The sequence below is a fragment of the Lonchura striata genome, chromosome W (assembly GCF_050655825.1).
Source record: "Lonchura striata isolate lonStrDom1 chromosome W, ASM5065582v1, whole genome shotgun sequence".
Lineage (NCBI taxonomy): Eukaryota > Metazoa > Chordata > Aves > Passeriformes > Estrildidae > Lonchura > Lonchura striata.
This window is the reverse complement of record NC_140743.1, coordinates 16,446,583-16,463,583: the sequence shown is the minus strand read 5'-3', so window position 1 is coordinate 16,463,583 and position 17,001 is coordinate 16,446,583. Positions and strand designations below refer to the sequence as shown.

General features: G+C 43.9%; 1 protein-coding gene and 1 long non-coding RNA gene across 3 annotated transcripts in view; one reads left to right on the top strand and one right to left on the bottom strand.

The window, feature by feature from the left end:
• Positions 1-17,001, bottom strand: part of LOC146763111 (ras GTPase-activating protein 1-like) — a 206,642-nt gene that overhangs the window by 46,283 nt on the left and 143,358 nt on the right. The window contains exons 19-20 of one of the 2 annotated variants that reach the window (XM_085571164.1): positions 16,515-16,630; positions 16,033-16,370 (exon numbers count right to left, since the gene is read on the bottom strand). In XM_085571164.1, the coding sequence (XP_085427290.1) occupies positions 16,292-16,370; positions 16,515-16,630 (195 nt within the window). In that variant the 3' untranslated portion in view covers positions 16,033-16,291. Of the gene's footprint in view, positions 1-16,032; positions 16,371-16,514; positions 16,631-17,001 lie in introns of those variants that run through there. The other variant, XM_085571163.1, reaches the window with a different exon arrangement.
• Positions 1,333-1,595, top strand: LOC146763113 (uncharacterized). The gene is made up of 2 exons (XR_014952621.1): positions 1,333-1,402; positions 1,565-1,595. It is a non-coding gene; the product is annotated as an uncharacterized LOC146763113 (long non-coding RNA).

Sequence of the window (17,001 nt, the reverse complement as noted above, 5' to 3'; positions counted from 1 at the left end):
AGTTTTTGTTTCTTTGTTTGTAAAGTTTGTTTTGTTTGACTTCTTTTTTTTGTTTGTTTTTTCTTTCTTCTCTTGTTTTATTTCTTTCTTCTCTTGTTTTCTTTCTTTCTCCTCCTAGCTGATTGGGAAAATGGGCCTTACTGCAGGCACCTGTAGTTTGCTGATTGGGGGTCCCCAGGGGGAAGGGGAGTATCGTCTCCCCTCTTCTCTTGCCCTCCTCTGGGCTGCTTTGTAGTTGGGGCTGCTGGGGAGAATTGCATGGGCTCCCTGAGTTATGCAAGCATTAAGAGAGTATAAAACCCTAATTTCCTCTTTGTATTTGCTTTCCCATTGTTTCAAACTAGTTCAGCCCCATTTCTATGGGGCAGGGAGAGTGTAAAATGCCCAAACCAGACTGCCTGCCCTGCTTCACTCCATGGGCCCAGCTCTGTGCCCATGTCTAGAGATTTCCCTCCTTGATCAGCTCCTAAAAGTTCTTCTTCAGCTGAGAGCTGTGTCCTAGAAGCTTCACTCTGCTTCTCCTTCCAAGCTCTCCTCCCACAACCAAGAAGAAACACTCTTAAAAATAGCAAACCTACAAGGGGTCATGGCATGAAACTGTGAAATGAGCAGTTTCAGATCTGTACCTACATCTGAACCTGTCTGTCGTGGTTTGACACGGAAAGAGAATTTTTTTCGGAAGGAAGAGGTCAATTTGGATATTGACCAATTGAAGGTGGACACGCCTCTGAGAAAACAGAGGGGTTAAAAGCAGAATTCCCAGGGGAACTTGCTCTCTTTGGTTACGGTCAGCACGCAGTGCGGGCTCTCCCCTGCCCAGTGACGAGCTGGGTGGGGGAGGGGAAGGCCCATGGCCTAACAAAGGTAGGCCCCAAGGGTGGTGGAAGGACTGGAACCGGGCTGGCCCCTGCAGATGGAAGGGTGGAAGAAATCTGGGATGTCTCTGTTCCCCCCCCCCCCCCCCCCGCCAGAGTTTCTCTCCCAAGAGAGAGAGAGAAAGAGACAGTGGTAATTTTGTCAGCAATTCCACCGCGAGGAAGGAGGAGCGGGGAGAGCTGCAAGGTGCCCCGTGCGTGGGAGTTGATGGATGTCTGGGCATCGAGCCATCCCTGGGAGTTTGGACTTTTAACCCTTCCTTGAGAAATGAAAACTTTGTGAATTTTCCTTTCCCCTCCTCGGTTTGAAAGAGAGGAAGAGGGACACCTTGGACCCTGGGATGCTAGAAGGAGGAATTCTAGATGGGAAGGGGACAAGGAGTAGTTTTTTGCCTAGACTTTTCCGTGTTAGCCACAAACTGAACCAATCTTCTCCTCCAAGTGAGACCGTGTTTTGGGAGGATGCCAGTGAGTCAAGAGACCTGCTTCAGCTGGGAAAAGACAAAAGTGGAGTGAACGGAGAAAAGGTTAGGGGGTTTGTGGTGGCACCCCCTTGTCCTCAAAGGAAAGAGAAGAGAAGAAGATCTCTGTTCTTGAACCCTCGGCCCCAGGGGAAAATGGAAAAATAGGGGGGGACTGTGGTCCCAAACAATGAAAAACTGAACTGTTGTTTTCTCCCCTCTTGGCAGGGCATCCTTGAAAATAAAAATCCTAAAAGCAGTCTGTCCATCCATGCATTGGTGGTGAGAGCACTGTGCATGGAAAGGAGAAGGGTCACCATGGCAAACTTTTCTCCGGATGGTGCCATGTGGGACATGGAAACACAGGATGTGGAGCTGTGTTTTCTTGGGGGGGGGTCTGTGGCACAGGAGAGACTCTGTTCCCTTGAAGGCCTGAGTATCGATTGTCTGGAGGGTGGAAACCTGATTGGGGTCCAGATTGTGTCTCACTGTGGTTTGTTGGAGTTGGGTGGTGGGGGAACGAATGCTTTGCAAGGTTTTCATTTGATCTTTGTGTGGTTTTTTTCTTTTTTCTTTTCTTTTTCCTTTTGTAGTAGTAGCTTAATAAAGTTTTTTTTTTTTCCCTGTTATTAAGCTTGGGCCTGCTTTGATCTGTTCTAGATTCCACTTCACAGCATTCAAGGGAGGGATCACATTTTCATGGGGGCACTGGCATTGTGCCAGTGTCAAACCATGACACTGTCATATCAAGCATTTGCTGTGCAATCTCTTACTACCTCCTACTACAGGCTACAGAAAAATCTTGCTTTGTGTGTAATTAATTAGTCAACACGGCAGAGTGAGAGGGAAAAGTCAAGGAGCTTCCAGCACATAGATGTGCTTCCTCCTTCTGGTAGAGATGCTCAAAGAAATGGGAAATTTTCCCAGCTTGTATCTCACTACACATTGCAGTCCTAGTGCAGTCCAGTGCAGTCCATTGTGATCTTTTCACTTCTCTAAAGCTTTTCCTACTTCCCTACAACATTACCAAGTGTTAGGAAAAAAAAAAAAAAAAAGCAAGAACAGCCTTTGAGACACTAATTTTGAAGAATTAAGAATTTTAGGGAAGTTAAGATGATAGTTAAATTAGATGTTGCTGAGTTAGCAGAAGTAGAGAGATAGTCTTTGTTCATAGTTAACAGTAGCCGGATCTTAGATAAGATATCCAGGATCTAGTAACTCATTGCTTGTCAACTTTATGTTTGGGTAGCTGTGCTTATCATGAAAAACAGAATGTGATAAACAGATTTCAGGGACACGAAAACAGTTGTAGACTTCCCATACTTGAGGAATCCATTGAACACAGGAAAACTACAATGATTCATTTGTCACATATGCATGGAAAAGGTAGAAAGGTCAGAACAAGGAAGACTTATTTTACTTCTTCATTTTGGAGACCCCTCCCCAAAATGGACCCCCGACTCATTTCAGGGAACAGAACTACACATGCTTAATAGCCTTTTGGCCAATTAGCATACAAAGCAGAGCAGAGGAAGTGACAGGGATATAAATATGCATTCATATTTTGTGTATTCAAGACTTCTGCAAATAAAAGGGCTTTGTAAGACCTGAGATTTTTGCAGTGTGCATTAGGGAGTTATCCCATGTGCTGCCCAGCCATTGCAATAAACATACACTTTCTAACTTTAAACTGTTAGACAGTTTTTTTCCGTCTCAGTTGGATATCGATATTAGATTGATATTCATATTTTAGTAAATCAGCCTTCAACAAAGACCTGTACCTGTAATAAACAATAGCAAAGTACTACTTCTCTTTCAAGCTAAGAGAAGGACTTAAATGGCGAAGGCTTAAATGCATAACAAAGATACCTTTCCCGCCTTCAGTCCAAGATAACACGCCTGTCTGCTCCCACCCACACTACTCTCTCCTATCCACAGGGGTGTCAGGGCCAAGAGAACTCTAACAAAGTACTGTACACATGTGAGCCAGTGTCCACAGCTCTGTGTGTGCCCAGATGCATGTGTACACTTCCTGCTTTGAACAGTGTACATGTATATTAATGTGCATAACACTGTTCACATAGCTGTGCTGATGTGTACACATGATGTGTGCACAGCTGTGAACATGAGTGTTAAATTACACACCCTCAAGTATGAGTATAGCTCCATATAAGACATGCGTATATTAATGTGTATGACACTGCACACATCGGTGTGCACAAAACGTCTGCAAGCAAATCTTGTGCTTGTAAGCATGTGTGCATTAGTAGAGACTGTACTTAAGTGAGTGTCTGTGCAGCACACATGTGCGAGTGTGACGGGTTGAGTGTACACAAGTGTGTGCTACTGACAAATACTGCTGTACACAAGAGCTCTGTGTAAGTCAGAAAGTACCTGTATATATGTGCACTAACAGTGCACATGTTCCTGTGTGCACACATGGGCTGAGCATGCCCAAGAACATAGCTCTAGATACACGACTGTACATCTGACTGCTGTCCCACCTCAAAAAACAGACGCGTGTGTATATATATATTTGTGTGTGCATCACTATCCATCTCTGCTAGCTAAAATAGACCCTAGCTCTCTGTGTACACTCTGTTCTTGTAGAGAGAAGTCCCTTTCAAGTACTGCTAACCACTAAATTAACTGTACGAACCGCAGAGCAAGAGTAAACTCATGTCAACAGAATTCAAGGCCCAGTGAAAGAACCCAAAGAATAGACTATAATAACATCCAAACCAGGCAAGAAAAAACTGAGAAAAAGCCCGGAAAAGTCCAAAAAGTAAAGTAAAGCTTTCACCAACTGGCTTAAAAATTGTTTTAACTAACACTTTGGGCAGAGAGTTTAAACTGTATCATTTATTCATGTAATTATCCAATTTTAATAGATAAGAATTACAAGTATCTGTTGAGGGGAGGTACACAGGGAACCATAAGAGGTATTAGGGCAGTTCCCTTAAGAACCAACAGGTAAAGTAAAACCAAAAAAGATAGAGGGCAAGACTGGGTTGACCCCTGTGTTCGCGACCAAGATTATAACCCTGCTGCAGGCAGGAATACTGTAGGCATGGTAAGTTTGGAACAAGGAAGCCATAGCAGATGTCTATGATTAATTTTTCTATTTCCAACAAATTCATCAATAAGTGGGCCTAAAGAGAACCAGAAATTATCTGTGTTTCCTCTGTCCTCATCCACATCAACAGATGCTAGCATGACTCATTAAATTTTTTTTATTTCTGAGAAGTGAGAGCAAATTATCAGAATCAGAGATAAGGGTTAATTGTACAAGCCAAATGGCTTATGAAAAGAAAAAAGGGGGTTTGTTATACATGAGTAATGAGATGGTTGGCTCTCACAATGAAGGGATGAACATTATATGTATGTCAAGAGAAATTTTATAGATGTATAGTTATGCTACTGCAAAGTGTCCGTCCCCCCCCCCAGCATTGTTATCCCGGGATGGTCTTGGCAGTCCAGGCACTTGGGGGAAGGGGCAGGCTGGTTACTAAGAGGCATGGCATGGCAACACTTGACCTCCAAACAAGTTACAAGAAAGCAGTCTACACCAATGGACAGTGACGAAGAGTTAACAGAAAGACTTTGGGAGGGGCTAGGGTTACTTGTTGCAACACCAAGGTTATAAAAGGTGGAGCAACCATTTTCTGGATGAGTCAGCCACATGGTTACCAACCATGTGGGGGGGGATGCTCCCAGTCCTGAATTTTTCCTTATTTAGTCCTTTTGTTGTAATTTTTGTTAAGGTTTAATAAACCTTTTAAAATTTTAAAAAGTGGGTGGTCATTTCTCACACACAGAATCATTTACATTTGAAAAGAGCTCTAAGATCAAGTCCAACAAATAACCTAACACTGACAAGTCCACCATTAAACAACATCCTTAAGTGACACATCTATATGCCTTTAAATACCTCTAGGGATGGTGACTCTACCACTTCCCTGGGCAGCCTGTTCCAATGCTTTAGGACCCATTTGGTGAAGAAATTTTTCCTAATATCCAATCTAAACCTCCACTGTCACAACTTGAGGCCATTTCCTCTCATCACTTGCTTTTTGAGAAGAGACTACACCCACCTTGCCGCAACCTCCTTTTGGGTACTTACAGAGAATGATAAGGTCTCCTGAGCCTCCTTTTCTCCAGGCTAAACAAACTGAGCTCCCTCAGCCACTCCTCATAGGACTTATTCTCCAGCATCTTCCTCATCTCTGTTGCCTTTCTCTGGACATGCTCCTGCACCTCAATGTCTTTCTTGTGGTGAGGGGCCAAAAACTGACCCCAGGATTCAAGGTGTGGTCTCACCAGTGCCAAGCACAGAGGAACAATCACTTCCCTGGTCCTGCTGGCCACACTATTTCTGCTACAAGCCAGGCTGCCATTGGCATTCTTGGCCACCTGGGCACATGCTGGCTCATATTCAGCTGGCTGTCAACGAGCACTCCCAGGTCTTTTTCCACTGGGCAGCTTTCCAACCACTCCAACACTGTAGCACTGCCTGAGGTTGTTGTGACCCAAGTGCAGGGTCTGGGACTTTGCGTTATTGAACCTCGTACAATTTGCCTCAGCCCATCTATCCAGCTTGTCCAAATCCCTCGGCATAGCCATCATATCCTCAAGCAGATCAACAGTTCCACCCAACTCTTTGCCATTTTCAAATGTACAGAAGGGCAAAAGCAAGAAAAACTCATGAGGTGACATAAAGACAGTTTAAAAGGTAAAGTAAAAGCTGTGCATGCAAGGAAAGTGTTATGTGTAGTAAACATAATTTGCGCCATTCCTTGTATGAAATATGTAATATCGGATACTTGTTAGATTATGATCGTTTGTGTTAGAAGCCCCCCCCACCCTCGCAGGCAAAACCTGGTGTATACTGGAACCCGATTCAGAAGTAAAAGGATGTGGCTCAACCAGGAGATGGGCCATGTCTAGAGAGATACCGCCCAGGTGCTGATCATCGCATAACTGACCAGAGATATATATCATGGAAATCCTTGGGCAGATACATGTGAATGCAGCGTTCCCATAAATTTCATCAAGGAATTCAACAACTCCAGACACTGAATTGTTCTTCCTCATCACCAAAAAAGAAAATCTTATTAACCTATGGACTCTGAATGGAAGAAAAGACTGACTGCCGAAATCTTGGCCTCAGGCGGAATTTTCCCTATAAAAACCGCTTGTGCCAGGATGGAGGCGTGTGGGCATAGGGGAAAACCTCTCCTGAGGCTGACTCCTTGTCACACACCCAGGGTCGATCCCCGGGCTCGGCAGTTGTTTTTTTTCGTGGCTGGCTAGATAAAATTTGACCGCTAATAAAACTATTTTTATTTTTAATTTGGCTGTATAAATTTCCAGTTATAACAAAAGCAAAATAAATTAATTCACTACTTCCCATTGTCAGTCAGGCGTTCAGCCAACTGCAGTAAAGCAGGGCTCCAGCATACATAATGGTTACTTGGGAAGACAAATGCAGCAATTCCAAAATGTGTCTCCTTCATCCTTCTTTCTCTGAAGTTTTATTGCAAAGCAGAACGTCATTATCATATGGAATATCCATTTAGTCAGTTGGGGTCAGCCATCCCAGCTGTTTCCCCTCCCAACTTCTTACCCATGTCCAGCTTACTTACTGGGGGATAGGGCAGAATCGGGAGAGAAAATACAACCCTCAACACTGTGAAAGCACTGTTCAGCCAAAACATGGGTTTGTTATTGTTATGAACAAAACAGCCTTGCTGGGACACTTGGCTTGAACTAAGTACTGACATTGAAATGTTAATTAGCTAATTGCTCCTGGGTATCACCTACACCCCCCCCCCCCACCCCCCCCCCCCCCCCCGCCCCACTACCATTTCAGGGCTGGGATGCAAAATAGAGACCAGTGGAATCATGGGAGGGGGTTTTGGGGATGAAACACACCCCTAAATGGAAAAGACGGGCACAGTGGAGGGGGCTGGATGGGTGTGCTGGTTGGGGAAAAGGGAACCACATCTCTAGTCTGTCTGACCTGTCACCATAGCCTGCAGAGGACCGGACTGGACTGGGCTGTGGGAAGCAGGAACAAAGGAGCAACTCTTCCTGGTGTTACCAGGCAGGAAGGAGAGGGGATAGCTGCTGCTGGACTTCAGCAGCAGGCTCTGCACATCCCCTCACCCTTCGGCTACCAGTGTGCCAGGAGGAAAGGAGAGAGGATGGTCTGCTAATCGGGACTTCAGATACAGACCTCACACCACCTCCAGCTACCAGTGTGCCACTGAGACTTCAAGGACAGACTCTGCATGCCTTCTCTCCCTTCGGCTACCAGGAAAAAGCTACAACAGCAGGGGCGAGCTCCATGTCAACCCCCTGCTGAGCAGATCTTTTTTAATAAAGAGCTGAACATTAATGAAGGCATAGACCCTGTTCATTACAGTTATCAACATTGTTTTAGCCACCAATCAAAAAGAGAACACTATTCAGGCTGCTATGAAGAAAATAATCTCCATATCTTTTTCCATACCATTTGCAAAATATGCTTTGGTTGTACACTATCCAGTACATACTCATTAACCACCATCCCTCCTTCCCATCCTTTAGTATGCATACAGATACCATTCCCTTAGTCTATAGCCCCCCCCCTCCCCCCAAAGTGTCCATAGAATGTCCATTCAGTTCTCTTAGTCTGTAACCTCGGCTCTTTTACGGTGGTCACTTGGAACAGAAGTAGTGCATTATGTGGAGTCATTTGACACCAAAAGCAGCAGAGATTGTGTCACTGCTGCACTTGCACTGCTTTTTGCAAAGCTCATCCACCACTAGTTCAGGTGGTCCCTTTTATAGTATAACTTCTAGCATGTGTTATGTGTAATAAATATAATTCGTGCCATTCCTTGTATGAAATATGTAATATTGGATACTCGTTAAATCATGCCTGTCGTATTAGTTCCCCCCCCCTTGCAGGCGAGACTGGATGTATATTGGAAACTGATTTACAAGTAAAAGGATGTAGCTTGGCCAGGAGATGGGCAATGTCTGGGCTCCAGGTGTTGATCATCATGATCATCAGTGCTGATCGTCCAAGATAGATATCATGGAAATCCTCAGACAGATCCATGTGAATACAGCCTTCCCGTAAACTCTCATCAAGAATTCAACTACTCCAGACATTGAATTATTTCTCCTCATCACCAAAAAAAGAAAATCTTATTAACCTATAGACTCTGAATAGAAGAAAAGACTAACTGCTCAAATCTTGGCCTCAGGTGGAATTTTCCCTATAAAAACCACTTGTGCCAGGATGGAGGTGTGGGCATAGGAGAAAACCTCTGCTGAGGCTGACTCCTTGTTGCACACCCAGGGCTGTCGCCGGGCTCAGCTCTGTTCTGTCCTTGTGGCTGGCTAGATAGAATCTGACTGCAAATAAAATTATTTCTATTTTTAATCTGGCCGAATAAATTCTCATTTATAACAATTTTGGTGACCCCGACACGATCTGGTTTGGGGGTATCCAGGGGGTTCCCCTATCCTTGATCCGGGCGGCACCCCGCTGATTTCAGCGGCTGGACAGGACTAAGAAACTCCATGGAACCAACCAGATTCCGAAAACAGCCAAAAAGCCACGTTAAGGAAAGAATATAAATGGGCCCAGAGCTCTCTGAACTCGGAGCTAAATCTCCAAGGCTGCAGCAGCAAACTTTCGCTCGTAAAATCAACGTGCACGAAGAATCCACGCGGGAAAAGGAGCCGTAAGTATCGCATGGTTGAGTGGGGCGTGAGTGGGTGTGTGTGTGAGACCTGACATAGTCACGGCACGAGAGCGGACCCCAACGAACCACAGTTCCACTAGCCTGAGAGAGAGGTGGTCGGTCACGGGGGAAGCGAAAGGATTCCGGTATACTCACAACACGCATACGACCTGAAACTCGGGGAGTTACGGGGATCCACCCACGGACGGGTCGGGGGAGGGAAGGTACGTTCTTGTGGATTCGAGAAAATGGTAAACCTCACTGGCTCCGGGCTCGGGGAGCCCGACAAACAGGTAAAAGAGAGCTCACTGTTCTTCCAACTGAAAACCCACGGATCGGTTCGCCGTGAGGTAACTAGGTTGGCAAGGTTCGGTCGGGAATAGACCGATTTAAACACTTGGTAAGACTCAGTCCGGGACAGGACTGAAATACACATTTTAGCACGCGGGTTGCTGACTTCTTGGAACAGCTTGAGGACACTGACTTAGAATACGGTAAGGAAAACTATTAAATATGGGACAGGGGAGCAGTAAAATGCCCCTTAAATTAATGTTTTAAAAAGGCTGGGCAGCCCCGCGCAGCCACAGGCAGTGTGGCTCTGCAGTTTTTAGAACCCGCGCAGCAGTGGCAGATGTGGCGGTGCCGTCTCGGAGGGAGCGGGGGGGCTCTGCCTGCCCCTGCCCTTCACAGCGGTGTGGAGCGGCTTTGGTTTCCCTGCAGCAGGAGGGGGAGGGGGCTCCGACCTACCCCGATAGTGGCGGGAGGCGGCGGCGGCTCCCGGAGGCGGCAGGGAGGGCCGGCGGCGGGGGGGAGCCCGGCTCGGGCTTCCCTGCAACGCACGGGCGGCAGAGGAGCATGGCTCGGCCATATGGCGTGGGAAGTCCCAGCTCCTGCAAGCGGCAGTTTTAAAAGCAGCACAAGCTGCTGCTGCTCTTCAGGGTTGAAATCTAAGTGCTTTTCGCTCCTCAACCACAGTTTTTAGAAATCAGTAGTGAATTTGTTTTGTTGCTAGTCAGTATAAAGTTGTGCTGTGCATTTTACACCTAAAATGAGAATGGGACGATGAGGAAAAACAAAAGGCACAAGCCAGGGTGTTGGTGGCAGCAGTAAAGGAAGCACAAGCACAAATGGCTGGGACATCAGGTCCAGCCTGAGGGTCCCAGGGAAAACCGGCGCACACACAAAAGACAAACAAACAGGTAAGCGCCCCTGAATGTTTTTACTGTAAAAAGAAAGGACACCTCAAGAGGGATTGTAAGAAACGAATAAAAGATAAAATAATCTTTCAAGAAGAATAGAGGTATCAGGGGCTTTACAATCTGGGGTCAAGGATATCTAGAGAGCCCTTGATAAAATTAAAGGTTAGACCCCAAAAACAAGAACTAGTCTTTTTAGTGCATCAAAGGTAAAGATTTTATGACTGTGGTCGGTGAAAAAGGAGAATCTTTTCAGGTCCCTGTCCTAAAACAAAAAAAAAAGTAGAAATAGAATCTGATATTAAAATCTATGTTGGAGATATTTTATTAGTAGAAGAAACAGAATACAATTTACTGGTAACATTAAAAATAAGTATAATTGCTAAAGACTCACAACTCATGGTAAGTTTATACAACCTAACTACCGAAGATGAAAATAAAATTAATCCCAGGGTCTGGCACACTCCCAGGGAAGCTGGAAAATTAGACATGGAACCAATCCACATTAAAATTGAGAGAACAAAAGACCCCATAAGGGTGAAGCAATATCCCATCCCTCTAGAGGGAAGAAAAGGATTAAAACCAATAATCGAAGATTTAATAAAAAGGGGCACCTTAAAACCTTGCATGTCAAGACATAATGCACCTATCTTGGCAGTTCAAAAATCAGATAGTAATATCAGCTGGTACAAGACTTAAGAGCAGTAAAATCAAAGAACAGAAACCCTATTTCCCATGGTCTCTAATCCATATACTTTGCTAAACAATGTGTCCCCAAATGATAAATGGTATAGTGTGATCGACCTAAAAAAATGCCTTCTAGACTTGTCCTCTAGCTGAGGAAAGCGTGATTATTTTGCCTTCCTATGGGAGGATCCAAACACCCACAGAAAACAACTAAGATGGACTTCCCTCCCTCAAGGGTTTGTAGACTCACCAAATCTTTTCAGTCAGGCCCTTGAAAAGGTGCTCAGTGAATTTGTGCCAGTCCCTGGGACCAAACTATTACAATATGTAGATGACTTATTGGTAGCTAGGTCTAAGGAGGAAGAAGTCAGGGCTGGAACCATAGCTTTATTAAACTTCCTGGGAGGACAAGGGTTGAAGGTTTCAAAGTCTAAGTTACAATTCACTGAACCTGAAGTAAAATATTTAGGGCACTAGTTGACAAAAGGGAAAAAGAAACTAGATCCAGACCAGGTGGCAGGAATAATTGCATTGCCCTCCCCTAAGACAAAAAGAGAAATCAGGCAATTACTGGGACTTTTGGGCTTTTGCAGACAATGGATCAAAGGATACAGTGAAAAGGTAAGGTTTTTATATGACAAACTTACCACAGACAGACTTAAGTGGACTAAAAAAAGACGAAGAGAGTTACCAAGGATTAAAAGAAACCCTCATAGCAGCTCCAATACTCCCTAACATAAAAAGGCCCTTTCAGCTCTTTGTGGATGTTAGTAACCACACTTCCCACGGGGTTCTGACCCAGGACTGGGCAGGGGCCAAGAAACCAGTCGGATATCTATCCAAGCTTCTGGACCCTGTCAGAAGGGGCTGGCCCACCTGCCTACAAGCAATTGTAGCAATGGCAATATTAGTAGAAAAAGCCAAAAAGGTAACATTCGGGGCTTCATTAACCATCTACTCCCCCATAATGTAAGAAGCATCTTGCAGCAAAAAGCTGACAAGTGGCTGACAGATGCCAGGCTTCTGAAATATGAAGCTATTCTAATCCACTCCCAGGACTTGGAGCTAAAGACTACCCCGGCACAAAATCCTGCCCAATTCCTCTTTGGGGCAGTCCCAGGGGACCCCCTCCATAACTGTGCTGAGATAGTAGAATTACAGACCAAAATACGACCAGATTTGGAAGAGGAAGAACTCAAAGAAGGGGAAAAATGGTTTGTGGATGGTTCTGCAAAAATTGTGGAAGGTAAAAGAAAGTCAAGATATGCAGTCATAGACGGGAAGGGTGGTAGAATCCGGACCCCTGAGTGCAGGGTGGTCGGCTCAGGCCTGTGAGCTGTATGCAGTATACAGGGCTCTGCTGGGACTTGAAGGGAAAAAAGGAACAATTTTCACTAACTCCAAATATGCATTTGGGGTAGTGCACACCTTTAGAAAAATATGGGAAGAAAGGGGTCTGCTAAACACACGGGGAAAAGGGCTAATTCATGAAGAAATAATTAGACAAATCCTAAAAGCCATTAGGGGACCAGAAGCTATTGCTGTGGTCCATGTAAAGGGACACCAAACTGGGATGCAATTCAGGACTCAAGGAAACAATTTAGCCGACAAAGAGGCAAAGAGTGCTGCTTTGTTAAGTACCCCAGAACTTGAGATAGGAAAAGCTCAAGAATTCCCCCACCACCCCTCTGAAAAAGAGATAAAGGCTTATCAAGAGATCGGGGGACAGTTGGAAGAAGGTAAGTGGAGGTTACCAGACAAAGGAATACACCAGGAAAATTTTAAAAAGATTACATCAACAAACACACTGGGGGGCCTGAGTTCTAGCAGAACAATTCCTGAGATTCTTTAGCAGCAAAAATACATATGAATTGGCTAAACAAGAGGTACAGGGGTGTATAATTTGCAAAAAAATAAATCGAACAAACTCCCAAAGGTTAACAATGGGGAGTTGCCCAGCAGCTTACCAGCCTTTTGAAAGGGTCCAGGTAGATATCACTGATCTACCTAAGGTCGGGAGATACAAATTCCTATTAGTCATAGTGGACAAACTAACCCACTGGGTAGAGGCTTTCCCAAGCTCTCGGGCTACAGCCCAAACAGTGTCAAGAATTTTATTAGAAGAAATTATACCACGATATGGGTTAGTAAACTACATTGATTCAGCCCAGGGAACACATTTCACGTCAAAAATTATTAAGCAATTGGCAGATGCTTTAGGCATTCAGTAGGAATACCACACCTTGTGGCACCCCCAGAGCTTAGGACATGTTGAGAAGATAAATCAAACACTAAAAGCCCAATTAGCCAAATTGATGTTAAAAACAAATGTCATAAATGAAATGCATCCCATTGGCTTTATTAAACATAAGAATTATGCCTCACTCCGAAACGGGACTTTCACTTTTTGAAATGTTATATGGGATGCCTTATACTCATGGTATGGCTGTAGGGAATCCGAGATTAGAGGATAGACAAATACAACCATACCTAATAGCATTAAGAATCTTGAAGAATTGCAAAAGCAGGGGGTGATCATACAGCACAGAACTCTTGGCTTCTTTATATATAAAATACAACCTGGGGACAAAGTGCTTGTAAAAGTATGGAGGGAATCCCCATTAACGCCGCATTGGGAGGGACCCTTTATTGTTCTTTTGAACACAGATACTGCTATAGGAACAGCAGAAAAGGGGTGGACAGGTACATCAAGGATAAAAAAAGTCGAACTCCAGGATCAGGCACCAGAGTGGAAAATCACCTCTCGCCCCGGAGATATGAAGATAACCCTGCACTGGCAAAGTAAATGACTGAAAACATCTGGATCAAACTTTCTGTGCCAGAGTGTAACTATTATCCTTTTAAATGTTTCCCCTATGAATACTGTTGTAAAGTTTAGACTGCTCAAACTAAGTAGGTTGTGTGGGAGTGCTTTGAGCAGGAGTTAGATCTGACTAACAGTTTTCTGGTAATATCCACAAGGCTGGGATTGTTTCAATTAAATTCAATAATCTGGTGTTTTCCCATATTAGAAATAATTAAAAGAGAAATTACTTGCAAAGCTAAAATTATTATTGTTGAGTGTCATATGTTAAACAATGCACAGGCTCTGCTGAACTACACCAAGGAGGCATTTTTAAACAGGTCTGCAGCTCAGCCTGAGCATGAAACCACAGACGAAGATTCTTGCTGCCAAGAAGATTGGTTTGCCCCGCTGCTGGAGGCACCCCAGTGGGCGCTGGGAACGGCAGAGGGATCCTAGCAGTGGGAGTAATCCTGGTGAGCCTCAGCCTAGCCACATGCCTCAAGGGGGAACTTGGGGGTAGATACCCAGAAAAGTTATCCCTCACGTCATGGAACTGCAGCAGGGGTAAGCCTAATTAACAGCATCTTGAGAAAAACACTCAACAAGGAGTATACAAATTAAAAGAGAAATAAAAAAAAAAAAACAAAAAAAAAAACCCGTAAAAACAGACAGTCAGCTCATCAACTGCATCAAAAGAGCACAGGGAAATCTCAATTCCAATTTATAATGAATGTAACTGTACTGGATGGGTCGTGGAGATACCAAACCCCCATCTATTTATTAAATCGCTTAATAAAGTTGCAGGCTGTAGTGGAGATTGTCTCCAATCGCACTTCAGGTACACTTGAATTATTATCCCAGCAACACTCACAAATGAGGGCTTTTCTATATCAAAATAGGATAGCCCTTGATTACTTACTAGCTAGAAAAGGAGGTGTGTGAGAAAAATTTAACGAATCTCAGTGCTGTGTAGAAATAGATGATTATAGAAAAACCAGTAGAAATCTAACCACAAAAATTAAACAAGTAGCCCATGTTCCAGTAAAAAAGTGGAACTCACTTATCCAGGCATCGTGGTGGGATCATTTGTTTGATGGGGCTTGGTGGAAGAAAATAATTTTCTTCATTTTTATGTTCAATAGCAGGAGTCATTCCTACCCTGTCTCATCCCCTGTTTTATAAGACTCCTCCATTCAGTAGTACAAATAGCTTTACCCACAGACCCAGAAGCTGCCCTTGGAAAAACAAATCAAATACCAAAAATAATAACACTGGGAGAAGAAATTCCTCACAGCAGGGCGGCTGAGGCTCTAGCAAAATTTAAAAGGCGAATAAAGAGAAAATAAAAAAACTACAAAATTTACCAAGATATTCCAGATGTAGACTAAAAGCCAGTCTCAAGGTAGTCAATACACTACCTTGAGAGTGAATAGAGGTAGAAATTAGGGCACGAATTAATGAGTTAATATAGAAGGTGGGGGATTGTTATGTGTTATAAATATAATTCGCGCCATTCCTTGTATGAAATATGTAATATTGGATACTCGTTAAATCATGCCCGTCGTATTAGTTCCCCTCCCCTTGCAGGTGAGACTGGGTGTATACTGGAAACTGATTTACAAGTAAAAGGATGTGGCTCAGGCAGGAGATGGGCCATGTCTGGGCTCCAGGTGTTAATCATCACGATCATCGGTGCTGATCATCCAAGATGGATATCATGGAAATCCTCAGACAGATCCATGTGAATACAGCCTTCCCGTAAACTCTCATAAAGAATTCAACTACTCCAGACATTGAATTATTTCTCCTCATCACCAAAAAAAGAAAATTTTATTAACCTATAGACTCTGAATAGAAGAAAAGTCTAACTGCTCAAATCTTGGCCTCAGGCGGAATTTTCCCTATAAAAACCACTTGTGCCAGGATGGAGGTGTGGGCATAGGAGAAAACCTCTGCTGAGGCTGACTCCTTGTTGCACACCCAGGGTCGATCCCCGGGCTCGGCTCTGTCCTTTCCGTGTGGCTAGCTAGATAGAATTTGACCACAAATAAAATTATTTCTATTTTTAATCTGGCTGTAGAAATTCTCATTTATAACACATACAAATCAAATAATGGGTTACAACCAGTTTAATCACATATCCATTACAATCTCCACTCCTGGTTGTTTTGGACCAGGCTATAGAGTTTGACATTACAATGAACTCCATGCCTTGCCCCCGATCAAGCATGGATTCTCCATGGGCTGCAGTCCCTTTGGAGGCATACCTGTTCTAGCATACACTTATCCACAGACCAGCCACTTCAGCTCATACTGGAGTTCCTTGGTGTCCAGTATGGCAGCACTAAACCATGACATGATTTCATTCAGGCCGTGATAGTCCACTGTTAGTCTCCACTCTCTGCCAGACTTTTGCAGGCCATATGGAACTATTCAAGAGTGATTGAGTATTACTGCTTAATCCTTGGCTCTTCAATTGATGAATCAGCTTCAGCCAGGGTCATCAGCCACTCTTTTGTTAACTCAATCACCTTCTATTCATCCTGCAGGTGCCACCCCCTTCTTCTTTTTTCAGATGACAGATGGGTAGAAATTCCCTGAAAAACCTAACCCACAACACAGCCCTAAAGAATTTTGTTTTAGTACTGATTAATATAAGATAAACCAAAAAAACACCATTTTTATGGTGCAATGTAAACAACAAACAGGAATTTGCAAATACAAATTTGAACAGAAGAGTGCAAACTTACGGAGGCAGTATCTCTGCAGCCATGAATATTTTCTCCACCAATTCCGAAAGTATACTGAGTAGATGTGCCAAATTAGTGTTTACATCTTCATTTTTTTCTAACTTCGAAGGATTTAACTAAAACCAAAAGGGAAAAAAGACATAAGTTTTGTCTCTCGAATATGTTATGTGTAGTAAATATAATTCGCGCCATTCCTTGTATGAAATATGTAATATTGGATACTTGTTAGATTATGCCCATTGTATTAGCTCCCCCGCTCCCCCCCCCTTGCAGGCAAGACTGGGTGTATATTGGAAACTGATTTACAAGTAAAAGGATGTGGCTGGGCCAGGAGATGGGCAATGTCCGGACTCCCATCCGGCCTCCAGGTGTTGATGATCGGGTGCTGATCATCGCGTAAAAGGCCCAAGATGGATATCATGGAAATCCTCAGACAGGTACATGTGAATGCAACCTTCCCGTAAAATCTCATCAGGAATTCACCTAC